The sequence below is a fragment of the Eucalyptus grandis genome, chromosome 6, assembly GCF_016545825.1.
Source record: "Eucalyptus grandis isolate ANBG69807.140 chromosome 6, ASM1654582v1, whole genome shotgun sequence".
NCBI lineage: Eukaryota > Viridiplantae > Streptophyta > Magnoliopsida > Myrtales > Myrtaceae > Eucalyptus > Eucalyptus grandis.
In genome coordinates this window covers 3,929,869-3,942,708 of record NC_052617.1, presented here as the reverse complement: position 1 = coordinate 3,942,708, position 12,840 = coordinate 3,929,869, and the positions used below count along the sequence as shown (strand labels likewise).

At 40.2% G+C, this 12,840-nt stretch overlaps 1 protein-coding gene across 1 annotated transcript; it reads right to left on the bottom strand.

The window, feature by feature from the left end:
* Positions 1-6,642: 6,642 nt before the first annotated feature.
* LOC104429403 (phosphoglycerate mutase-like protein 1) lies at positions 6,643-12,434 on the bottom strand. Its single transcript, XM_039314778.1, has 10 exons — positions 11,989-12,434; positions 11,444-11,502; positions 11,239-11,346; positions 10,765-10,844; positions 9,952-10,118; positions 8,572-8,642; positions 8,380-8,468; positions 8,110-8,214; positions 7,179-7,223; positions 6,643-7,083 (listed from the first exon to the last, which is right to left on the bottom strand). Exons 2-10 carry the CDS (start codon positions 11,498-11,500, stop codon positions 6,990-6,992), a joined length of 816 nt encoding a protein of 271 aa, XP_039170712.1. The 5' UTR covers positions 11,501-11,502; positions 11,989-12,434; the 3' UTR covers positions 6,643-6,989.
* Between the last annotated feature and the right edge of the window lie 406 nt (positions 12,435-12,840).

The following is a 12,840-nucleotide window of genomic DNA, read 5'->3' as shown; positions in this document are numbered from 1 at the left end:
TACGTGAGAAAACAACATAATTATTCTAATTTATATTGAAATATTAAGCGTAATTAATAAGTAAATTTCTACCTAATTTTGTATGCATTAGCCAAACTCTAGGTGGTTCACCGAGGTTAGGTAACGATAGCTTGGCGACTCCACTGGTTTTTTTTTTTTTTTGGGATCACTCGGCAGGAGGCCTTCTTCATTTCTTGGAAAAAAGAAACACAAAAAAAAAAAAAAAAGGGAAGGAAAAGAGGAGATGTGGGCAACAAAGAGAGCAGTGTGAGGGAGACGTGACAAGCCAGCGGGGGAAAAGAAAAAAAAAAAAAAAAAAAGAAATAGAAACAGTGCATTGTGAAAAGAAAAAAAAAAGAAAAAAAAAAGAAATAGAACAGTGCATTGTTCATCTTCTTCACGGGCTCCCTTCGCATGCCACAGCCGCCGACTGCTGCGCCTGCGTCGCCACGGCCGCACCACTGAGCCACTGCCGTAGCCCCCTCACCCGCGAACTCGCACCGCCACTTGTTGCCCCTGCTATGGCTGCGACGAACCAACACCTCTGACCGCCCGAAGCTCCATCGCCATTGCCCTTGCCCTTGTGAAGCCGCCACTGCAACAGCATTGCCGCTCGGCTCCTCGTGACACCAGCAACTAGTGAAGCCACAAGGTTGACAAGAAGGCATACAACCCGATTCTCAAACAGGGGAACAAATTAGGGGTTTGGACTTTTGGGTTGGCTTACAAACTGGTTCTCAAACCAGTTCTTGAACCGGTCTGGTTGATTTGGTTCTCGGGTGGGTAATCCCTCCAAACCGGTTCCCAAATCGGTTCAAACTGGTTCTAAATTTTGGGAACCGGTTCCCGGACCGATTTCAATGGGAACTGGTCCCGACCCTGTTTTTCGGGTGGGCCAATCTGGGAACCGGGTTTACCCGATCCGGTTGCACACCCCTAGTTATTAGTTGTATAGTTTTTAGCTCACAGTAGGGGTCTATCCATTTTTTTGGAATTCTATCCTATCCTATAAAAAAAAAAAAAAACCGAGTCGCACACTAAGCATAGCAATTATATGAAATCATCAATCAAATTTTTATTCAAACCTATAGAATCAAGACAATATGCCTAGTCAATTGGAATTGAGAAAATGTCACGGGTTCAAATCCTATCATCCCTAGCTATTACTTCTCGTCTAAGTGGTAACGATGGATTTATTTTATTTATATATATTTTAGAATTATTTTCTTTTTTTGTTTCTATATATAATTTATATAAATATATTTCTTTTTGTTATTATTACCATTGAAATAGCATCCACACAAGGAAAAGCACTTGTCATTCGTTGGTTATTAGGAGCATCTCAAAAACGTTCGAGACAAAAAAAAAAAGGATTGATCAAATTCTATTGAGTTTGACTCATAATGATCATTTATCAAATAATGACTTTATCAAATGATTGAATAATTGGGAGCAATTAGACCCCAAAAAATGGACAAATTCCTTTTCTTAAGAACATATACAATATTCGTCACTACAAAAGGATAATGGTAACCCCCATTAACTACTTCATTTATGAATTTCATAGTAATAGATATACATGACCCGATCAATTCGATCAGGCATTCACCATCTATTTTCATTGTTCAACTCTTTGACAATATGAAAAACGTTAAGCACAAGCAAAATATGCAGTGACCCATTTAGAAGTATCAATGAAATCTTCCTTAGATGTAGGAATAATAAGACCTCATAATAGGGGAATCTTTTGTTACAATAGAAGTAGAAGTGATGTGGATTATTCAAGAATCAAAGTCGATTTGTTTTATAAAAAGAAGATATCATTAAGGTGGAGAGCTGAACCAAAAATTCTCTTTCTTTATCATCAATCGAATCACTGTTTGTGACCCAAGATTTTATATTATGATGTCCTAGGCATAGAGGAACCATAAATCGTGCTTGGATTTTTCATTGCACACGGCTTTCCCTTTGTATACATTGAAACTCAATGCCTTCCCTAGAAAGGACTCTAAGAAAAATGGAATACTCAGTCGATTGACCCTAACTTAACTCTTAATACATAAATATTTCATAAAAAAAAAAAAAAATGAATGATTTTTTTTTTTTTTTGTTATCTCTTCATTATTTAGGGATAATTTGCATTTTCATGATCTCATAGAAAATCATTCATAATTGGATTTGGTTAGACAATGTGTGGCTGGTAAACAAGGATCGGTTTTTTAGCAAGGTACGGAATGTATCGTCAAATATTCACCAGAAAAAATGGTATCTCCAATTATAGCCCCTCTAGGATGTAAAATATATCTCTTCTCACCATCCCCATAGTATATGAGACAAATGGATGCATTTCTATTAGGGTTGTATTCTATGCTTATGATTCTACCATTGTCTTTTTCATTCCGTATTACTTTTTTCTGTTTTTTTGATACCTAGTATCAGTACTCGTGTCGAGGTTAAATGACAATAAAAAAAGAAAAGACAAATTGTGGTCAGGAAGATCTGGCTTATGTTCTTCGTGTGGCATTCAAACCGAATGACTCTATGAAATTATGTCGATACTTCTACATATTATGGAATTTCAATTAATTAGATTCACAAGAAACATGAATTCTTAGCTTTTCAATACAAAGTAAAGCATTTAGGTTCCCTTAACTGCAAGGAAGGGGATGCTAAAGGCAGGGCTAGTGACTGGAGAGAAGTCGTACAAGGTAGCCGTACTGGAAGGTGCGGCTGGATCACCTCCTTTTCAGGGAGAGCTAATACTTGTTGGGTATTTTGATTTGACATTGTTTTACACCCAAAAAGAGGTGAGCTACATCTGAGTTCACCTTGGAGATGAAAGTCTCTTTCTTTTTTGGACGGTGAAGTAAGACTAAGCTCATGAGTTTATCATCCTAGGTCGGAATAAGTTGATAGGATCCCCATTTTGATGTCTCCATGATTCAAAGGCTGTGCCCATGGGATAGGGATAGAGCAAGTGGAAAAAACAGAAGATTTCACTGCACAAATCTCCTGGGAAACAAAGTCATAGGCACATAGGTTCAGAGCCAGAGCAACTACTCCAAAAGCTAAAACTTGAGAGAGAGAGAGAGGATTTTTTTATAACCCGAATACATCTTGTATGCATAAGACTATCATATAGAATATCTTTCGTTTCTAAACGATGAAGTAAGACCAAGCTCATGAACTTATTATCCTAGGTTGAAACAAGTTAATGGGATCCCATTTATGACGTCCCCATGCCCCTCTGATGGAGAGGTGAAATGCATAGAGATTGGAAACAACACCAACGGCGAAAGCACTTTGCTAGGCCAATACTAACACTGAGAGGTGAAAGCCAAGAGAGCAAATGGGATTAGATACCCTAGACCCTCTCAGTCACTATGAATGTCCCCGATCAATACAATGGGATGTGTCTATTTATCAATCTCTTGACTCGAAATGGAAGTAGGTTTGAAAAACGATCTTAGCTAAAGATGTGCGTTCACGAGCCCATGCTAAAGTTTCAATCAATTCCTGCCAATATCCATGCCAGGAAATTAAAAGATTTCGTTTTTTCACTTTACTTCATTCAACAAAAAACATCTATCTATATATGGGTTCATTCAATTGGTTGTGATACAAACGAGAAGTCTCTTTTGGTTAAAAAAGCATTGCAAAGCACACTCCTGAATGTCAAGGCCCAATTCATCCAATTTGCTCACCGTGGACAGCAACAAACCCCGTTTCGCGGCACAGCAGATCTCGATCCTTGTCTCCACGTCGAACTGAAGAAGACATGGCCCAAATTCTATACTTAGATTCCATGAACAAAAGATTAAGTCTGATTATAGGGCCTTGATCACAGTTTCAGTAAAAATTTACCTTTGGTGTATTTCTCACCTATATCTAATTGGGTTTCATGTCTTTTACAATGTCCATTATGTTCAAGTGATAGAGGACCGAATTGGCTGTGATATTGCAAGTGGTTGAGCTTCTGGAGCAGCTCCTTCATGTAGTCAATTGTGTCAACTAGGATTGATGTTCTGTCCATTTGGCATATGACATGATGAGAACAAAACCACTTTCAGAACTTTTCTGTAAGGCAAGAAGGTCAGCATTCAAATAATGACCCAAAAGAACTCCAAATGTGTACGCACCTTGCCGGTTTACGGGACGATGGATCTGAGCATCGAGAGCCAGTCGTTGAGCAGCTTCCTTCGCCTCCTCTTGGCCATTAAGCTCTTCGAGGGCTGTCCCCCCAACTTCTTGCTAGCCCGATTGTTCTTCGCCCCTACGCACGGCCCTGCTGCGGCCCTGCTGCGGAAAATACAGGAACCTGATTATTCGGAGACTCCATCGATTCTGGTTTACAATCTCCCTGCATTCCAATGGTCCGCTTAAAATCATTTGCATGAAGAAACGTGGCTTCTCCTTCCTCCGTCATCACAGACAAGGGAAGTGTTCTTTCTTGAACTGGGAAAAATGGGGTGTCGTCGCACGGGCTATAGGACGAACTGGTGATCCGTGGGAGCGAGATCAGTGAATCAAGGAGTTGGTGAGCCAAGGACTCAATGCTAAGTGGATATTGATGAAGTTCGGAGAAGATGTTCTAGTCTGGATGGTGTGTAGGAGGAGAGAGTAATGATTCTTGTGACGAACAATAATTTGGAAAATGGGAGGAGGGAGATGAAATTTGATGGTCATCAAAGAAATCATAATTCCAATCGCTTGAGAAGAGCTCGTTCAATTCCATGGGAGCAACGTTAGCTTCCCAAGGAGGGTTTCTCTCTCGATAAGCCAAGAATAAGTCTTCCTGGTATCCATGCCCACAAAGCTCCGTCCCCCGCAACAACCCCAACACACCCCACACACCCCCATGGGTTGAGAATGCCAATTCTAATTGCACCAATGCGAATTATATTTAGTACAAAAGTGCAGTCTTTGTAGTTAATATATTGAGATTTATTTAAAGGGTATGTGCATCAATATGTATTCATTAGCAGCTAAGTCTTTGATATTGAAAGAGTCCTGTCTTCCATCCAACACCCTCTTCCCCCATTCTATAACTGTGATTTGATGTCCTTTTCACCGAAATCTGAATCGTATGAACTATTGTTTACTTCATGTTGTTTGCCTGTAAAGTTTGACCCCCACGTATATCCGTCCGAACCCAGAAAAATGGAGTTTGTGCTGTACCGGGACAAATTGTTTTATGCATCGATATACGTTGCCGATACAAAGAACCTAAGTTTTATCATTTTCTCATCTCTCAAGGGTCCAGCAAATGAACAAAATTTCAAGGTAACGCGATAATATTCGTCAATATCTGGATTTTTTTCTTGAATATTATCAAAGTTTATATTGGTAAGAATTCATAAAGACAATAGTCGTAAAGTTCTTTATCCGTCATATTTGATATAATTAAACAAAAGCATGTAAGTATATGCTTATCTATTTCTTCTATTTATAATGATAGTAGTTTTTTTTTTTTTTTTGTCAGTCCTACTCTATTCCTACTCTACACTCACTCGCAGACTTTGTGCCCTGTCTCTTGCAGGGCGTGGGAGTCGCAACCCACGCTCGAAACTTACGCGTCCCTACCCCCATCCCCCCTGAGAAGGTGGGGATTTGAACTCCTCACCTCCCCCTTCCATGTTGGAAGGGTGGCCACTGGGGCGAACCCCCAGTGGTTAATGATAGTAGTTGACTGACAGCCTGTTTGATACAACTTTTTGAGGGGCAGTTACAATTGCAAAAAGAAATGTTCCTATATGTACGAAGCATTTGGTGAATTCTTCACACCTACAACATCCCCACAACTTTTGTAGCTTACCGCAACTTGCAGGAAGCTACGCTGCACACATTCGAGGTAGTGCATCTTAAAACACGTATGATCCAGTGGCCGCTCTTAACCGCACAGCGACGTCGCAATATAACCATAACTATACCAAACAAATTAAGAGAATGTTCAATCCGAACAGGACAACAATCCCCCCATCCTAATCAACTGCATATGCTTTTGTTTTCTTGTTCTAGGGTGAAGGAACGACGACATGTTTTCATTCGTATCTCACTTTTTAAACAGTCAAGTAGGCATATGATACCGACCAAAAAAAAAAAAAAAGTAGGCATATGATAGGGACCCCAAATATGAATTGGGCCTCAAGTACATCGCTACTTGCTGCAACTATCCATTATGTTTTATGTGCTGTGTTGGCTTTTTTGTGTATGGTCTCATATCGAAGTCCTTCAAAGAATGAGATGCTGTTGGATATTCCTGATTTCAAACGATGCTGGTTGCCATATAAGAAAATTTTGTGCCGGTGTTATAAGGGTGATCACACAATCATCAATTGCAACTTTTGTGTGGATCTAGATTGCTTCAAAAGAGTGCCAAATGCTCGTCCATACCACTGGCTATAAGCCTCTTGAGTGCCACTTTCACACCGGTTATATGTATTGCAATACTAGTCCTCTAGATTTTCAAGCACACGAGAGCGAATATGTACGCCACATTGAATTTTCTCATGAAATATTTAATCAATATTTCAGAAATTCAACATCAATTTTTACAGTTAGGGACATTTCTTAGCATGATAATATTGATTTAACCGAATATATGGCGCTTATGGAACTTTAAAAAAAAAAGCAAAAATTATATTAGATACATGGACCTTTTTATAATTCTAAAAAAAGATAACCAAATATGACAAAACTGAGGTAGTAGTAGTGTCATTCATTAGTTCGAATTGGCACCTAACTGTTGTGTCCTTTTATTGTTGTAATGAATTGGCACCTAATTTCACTGGCTCCATATTGTACCTGATTTCCAAAAGAATGGACTTTGAAGCTACCTAGCAGAGCTTACAAGTTCAGAGTCAATGGTGTGATGCTGTAACTGCTTCCCCACCAAAAATAGTAGGTGTCAAGCTGCACACCTCAATCATTAATTGAATCAAGAGTATGGGAGACCAATTAGACCATTCGGTGCCTTCATAGACCTTCCTTTAGTGCTTGTCCTTGGCAACATCACTTGGAAGATCAAGTCCATTAGGAATTTTGCCTGGATAGTCAGTCTTTGCGGCATCTGATCCGGTCATCCTGCAACCAGCGAACAGAATCAAGGAGGGACCTGTGTATATGTTTCAAGAAATATCTAATAGTATGCTAGTATGCTTTGAGCATATCATGCTTACCCTTTATCCACGATGACAACTGAACGGAGTTCACAGTTTGCAAAGCTGCAACCACAGAAAAAATATGTTCAGTCCGCAACGTAAAAGCTCCCACCTTCCTAAAAACAAAGTGCTACATGATATCAACTCCGATGCATGTGCAGTTTACCAACCAGGTTCATTTGTCACAACCATATCATCATTTTCATCAGCCTAATCTGCTAGAAGTACCACCATCAGAACTGGTAGTGGTTGTTGCTACACAGGTTATAGGTTTGGAAAGTTCCAATAAGAAAAAAGAGAAAAGCTATGTTATGGCATTTTAGTGAAGCAATAAATATCTGTGTAGAGCCTAATAATACCATGTACATGGACAACGCCAATGCATATTTATTCATCAATTCCTATTAACTCAATTATCTGTCTTGGATTATAAATTGATACATTACTTAATGCGAACATGAAGCAAGACCGAAAGAACTGAAGGTGGGAGTTTGTTGGCAATCAGCATAGGTGGAAAAATGATTGTGCAAAACTTCATTATCAAAACCAAAGATAATATGTAGAGAAGATAGAGATCCAGCTTTCCCTATTGACTGATGGGCATCACCCACCTACAATCAAGTTTTTTCTGCTTAACAAACGGTTGTGGTATGATATCGAGCAACACAATCCACAGTGGATTAAAAAGTGGTCACTGCTAATGTGTATACTGCTTAAAAATTTAGCATATCATAAAATCTTCAGAGTGCTTTTCAGGAACGATCTTAATTTCATGTCATTCACTCATTAGAAATATATTCAGAAGGAAGACAACATGAAGGACCAAATGTAAATAATTTGAAAAACAAGTCGGTCAGAACACAAACATTTCTGCGCTCCCAATCGTAATTAGATTAATCAAACCATTGACTAGAACCAATCGACCAAACATGAACTAGGAGATACTCACTGCTTGCACATTTCGCTCTTGATCGATGAATGACGATTGAGGGTATGAAACAAGAATCCACTGTGGGTAACAATTGCAATCTCCTTCTCTTCCCGTGTCCACAACCTGAAGATAAATCAAAACCTTGAGATGCAGAATCAAATGGCTCATTCCAGATTTTTACTATTTACATAGCTTTTCAGCTATTTTCTACCAAGATCATACAAGTTGCAAGTCTATTTTGCATTGTGGTTTATATTCTAAAGCACTTAGTAGGAAGTTATGAAGTACCAGTTCAAGAACTTCATTCCTCGAACAGCAACTTCCTCATCCTCTTCTCTAACATCAGGCATCCACAAGACGTCATCTTCATTCTCAATCTAAAGAAAAGTGAATATCAAAGTTAAATTACTGAGATTTGCTAATGTTGAGACTTCCAAAGCAAATGCCCAATAAAAACATTTTAAGAAATGAAGCACTTGCCAATGAAAAATCAATTGCAGGAAAGAGCGGCCGATACTCGCTAATGCTTCGTCTTTTGTCACAAGGATGAACTCCTATGGACCAAAATGTAAATTTTTAGCAACATGAAACATTGCAAGGAATGTTCAATACCAATACAAGAGGATCCACAAAATACCAGGAAAGAGAGAAATTCTACAATTACTAGTAGCAAAAATGTCTGCATCTTTGTCTTGCAATAACTTTTAAATGGAGGCTAATTATATGAGAGATCATTCGGCTTGGGGTATTACCACTATACTTTGCAAAGTCATGCAATTATCACTACTCTGTTTCCAGTTGGTCACCATTTTCAATAGAACGAGATATATTATGCTAATATGCAAACTCCATTTGACAAAATATCTAAATTATTAAATACATGACACAACAAGCTAGATGGGACATTTTTCAACAAGATAGCATGATCCATGGTACAAGATCTGTGACCAATCTTATGGATTATGGTGCTCAAGCGAAAATCAGTTCACCATGTGAGGTTACCATCATGCCATGTCATGTTAGGTCATCCACTTGTGCTAACATGTCCATTTTCGTCGAAATTGAAATGTAATACAAAGAGAGTGGTAGCAGTCGAATGATTTGTAAAATGATAGCCATAATAGAAACTGAATTTCAGCTGCACAAATAAAAATTGGCAAAAGTTGAATGATGTATTGTGGCATCCACCATTCTAACTGCTAAAAGGAGGAACCTGTGCAACATGAAGAAACTGATCCTTCTACAACAATAAATATGTAACGTTTGGTCATCCTTAACAAGATAAGAAGTCCTTAGGTTGAGAACTAAATTTAAACTAAAGCAAGATCAGTCAATTTGCTAAACAAGAATCAGAACTCTTCCTAATAAGTGCCAGCTTTCTAGCTTCATTCATACTTACTAAGGTAACTACAAGAAAGAATCCCTCAATCTCAAATCAAGGAGAAACAAATACTCTGAAGTATGACCCTTATAAAGCCAGTGGTATAGACAGCTGTACTTCCACTTGATATCCACTTTGAAGTTCACAAATTATCATACCAGTCAAGGACAAAGGCAAATTCTTTTTCTTATGTCTCGCAATCCTTGTCCAATACAGATACTTGTGCATATTATAGTCAATAGAGTAAAGATTGTAAGCTGTGAACAGAATGCGATACAATCTGTAAAGTGGATGGCCCCATTCCAAATTCAACTGCATCCATTCAAAAAAGGGTACAGCAAGAAGAAATGAAAACTACCAACATTTTCCACGGACAAAAGTTACCATAGCGGAATTTCCACACAAAATGCTTCCCGATTCTGAAAAACAAATCAATATTCAGGATTTTGTGAATGATTTTTTATTCCCATAGTATTCACTTACTAAATGTTCTCGACAAAGTTCTATGGCAATAAATGGTGGGCAGTTGAGACTTGAAATAGCAGGATGATCGCTATTCCCAGCATTTGCAACCATCAAAGGAGGTGCACCTATTCCATCTGTGTAGCCTTCCCTGCCAAAAACTCCAACAGCTGTTTGCATAGTTCTGCAAGTGATCACATAAAAAGTGTAAAAACAGCACTTGAACGAACTTCAAGTCCAAATTTTGTACAACAGCATGCTCCTCATGCAAAGGCTAGGAGAATGACAAGTTAAACTTAAAGTTTGCGGACCCGAAACATGTGGACAAAAGAATGATTAAAACCCATAACATATAAAGAATGAAAACTCATTAAGATATATGTTGAACTGAGTATGCAACCATTTAATACTAAAATTTAAGTTACTAGAAAATGATATAGTTTATTGTAGTTATCTTGACAAATGGAATATACACCTTGCCCATTGGCCCGTTCTCCATCAAATGAGAAAGGATACACCATCCGAAATTTATCTCACTTACTCTCTTCTCTTATGCTGTAGATGAAGTTGTCTCATTGCAAGTTCAAATGCAATCATTCATCACAGAGGACCTCATGTCTCAGGTGCCTCTAGCAACCAATTTTTAGGACTTTATATCAAAGTTCTATGAACTTATGAAGGCTTAAATGAGTAAAGCAGCTATGTGTAACAAAACAACTTATATCCTTAACAATCTAAGCTGCCAATTGATAATCAATCAAATTGAAGACAATGCAATCTGTAAGAACACATGAAAAGATAAAGCAACAAACAAATTTGAAGCCGAGTACCTCAACAGAGGGGATGCAATTACAAGATCAATCTTCTTCGAAAGTCCGTGTGCTTGGACATGCTTGCGCAGGTTACTCACCTATCACCGCATGAAGAGATCATTAGAAAGTAAACCAGTCCAAACAAACCGCATTAAAAAAAAGAAAAAGCAAGAAACAAATGCCTTAAAATTTTTCTAATAGATCTGCTGAAGTTCAAAAATTATATACATAAATGTAGACTTCTAGGCATTATAACAAGAACAAGAACAGCAAAGACTTCTCAGTTTTCGCAACAACTTCAATTGGCTATGTCATTGTCGCCCCGTCTATTTATTAAAATTCTATACAAGCCCACCTAGTTTTTAATCAAGTTCTTATAATGAGAATATTCAGCTGTCAAATCCACGGGAGCAACTCCATTCCTAATGAGAAAACCAATAAAATGCGATCTTAAAGAGAAATTCCGCTCGGAACATGAGAAAAAGTGACCACCTGCTGCCAGCCGAGAGGGGTGAGGTGAGCATCAAAGAGATCATATGACAGATAGGCGTCGTGATTCTTTTCTCCTTCCACATTATGAATTCCTTGTGCATGCCTAACCTGCATGTATTGTCCAGTCAGAACCGAAATTCTTAACGCCTATGAATCTGCTTTTACACACGCATAAAGAAACCCAAAACAGGGCAACGCTGCGTACCAGGTGGAGTGTCTTGCAACGGTGTAATGGATATAGCCCTGTCACTGCAGAATCCATGTCTGTAACCAAAGAAAAAACGGAGCACCCACAGAGTCAGTTCCATCGGGCGAAAATGACGATCATCCAAATTTCAGCTGTAGGTATCAAATAAGCAGCATCATCGATTAACCGACGAGTCCTTCGCAATCGCATCCCAGATCACACCATCATCGTCACGCAAAAAGAGGACAAATATTCCGAAATCTGAAGAACGCCGAATCCATTTCGATAATAGTCACAATGCGCCGCAGCATCTCAAGAAAGCCGAAACGTGATCCGTCTCGCGCAAGCACATTCGCTACCTAAATCCAAACTCAAACACACCGACCCGCAACCGAACCGCAAAATCCGAGCGACGAAAAATCGTCGGAAGATCAAAGATCTCTCAGTGCGAAACGGATCGAATCACACGCGCAATCCGTCACCAACCAATCAAACAGCAACCGCGGAAACGCGAAACACAAGAAGGAGTCGAAACGACAAGATTCGCAGCCGAAACGGATTACCGGAAGAACGAGGCGGAGAGAAGAGCGGATGGCGGCGGCGGGAGGAGGTCGAGGCGACGGCGGCGTCGACGCGGCTGGGGCTGCGGCGGCGGCTGCGAAACGGAGAGATCGCGAGGGAGAGGGAGGACGAGCGAGGAGGGAGAACGGCTACTACGTACGGAGGCGGCGGGGCGTAATAATGACAGCGACGAGGAGGAGGAGGAAAGGCCGTTACTTGTACACCCGCCAGGCGGCGCACAACAGTGAATCACCATAGTCGTGGCCTTTGCGTGCGCCGGGTGCGAACTCAACCCCTCCAACCCGCCCCGATTCCGCGCACCTCGAAATTGCTAACTAAATTTTCCGTTCCTTTTTTTTTTTTTTTTTGACGTATTATTCGGTGGGGAAGAAAAAGAAAATTCAAACTCGAAGGACGGGCAAATCCCAGTCGACAGGCGGCGTATCGGCTTGCCGACCGACCGACCAACCATTAACTTCCCAATTTCCATGGCGTGCCGGCCAGAAGTCGTAACCGAATCCCGTCATCCAGAGGGCCACGTGGCGGGCCTCCCGTCGGCCCGCGGCCGGGACGACACGTGTCCGAGCTGTTGTGGAGGGATTCGAAAGTCTCACGTGGCGGGAGACTTTTCGACAGCGGGGGGGGAATATTCGGCGCATCATGCTCTCCTCTCCCGAGCTTTTCCCCGATGCGGATACTTCGTTCGCCATTCCCGTTCGGATATGCCGGGTACCATTCTTATGCTAATGTTCCTGCCCAGGGGTTGGCCAGAGCCGGTTGTCCTGGAAAAGAAGAAATAGGCTGGATGCCTTTCAATTGTACGGTAATGCGTGCACGCGCCATCCAATGAGAAG

What these genes read in the sequence shown, in the direction of transcription:
- LOC104429403 (XM_039314778.1), bottom strand. Translation starts at nt 11,500, where the DNA reads ATGGATTCTGCAGTGACAGGGCTATATCCATTACACCGTTGCAAGACA. An exon ending in GGAATGAAGTTCTTGAACTG is followed by an intron (nt 8,215 to 8,379) that starts GTACTTCATAAC and finishes ATTTATCTTCAG; the next exon opens with GTTGTGGACACGGGAAGAGA. An exon ending in AAGAGCGAAATGTGCAAGCA is followed by an intron (nt 7,224 to 8,109) that starts GTGAGTATCTCC and finishes CTGTGGTTGCAG; the next exon opens with CTTTGCAAACTGTGAACTCC.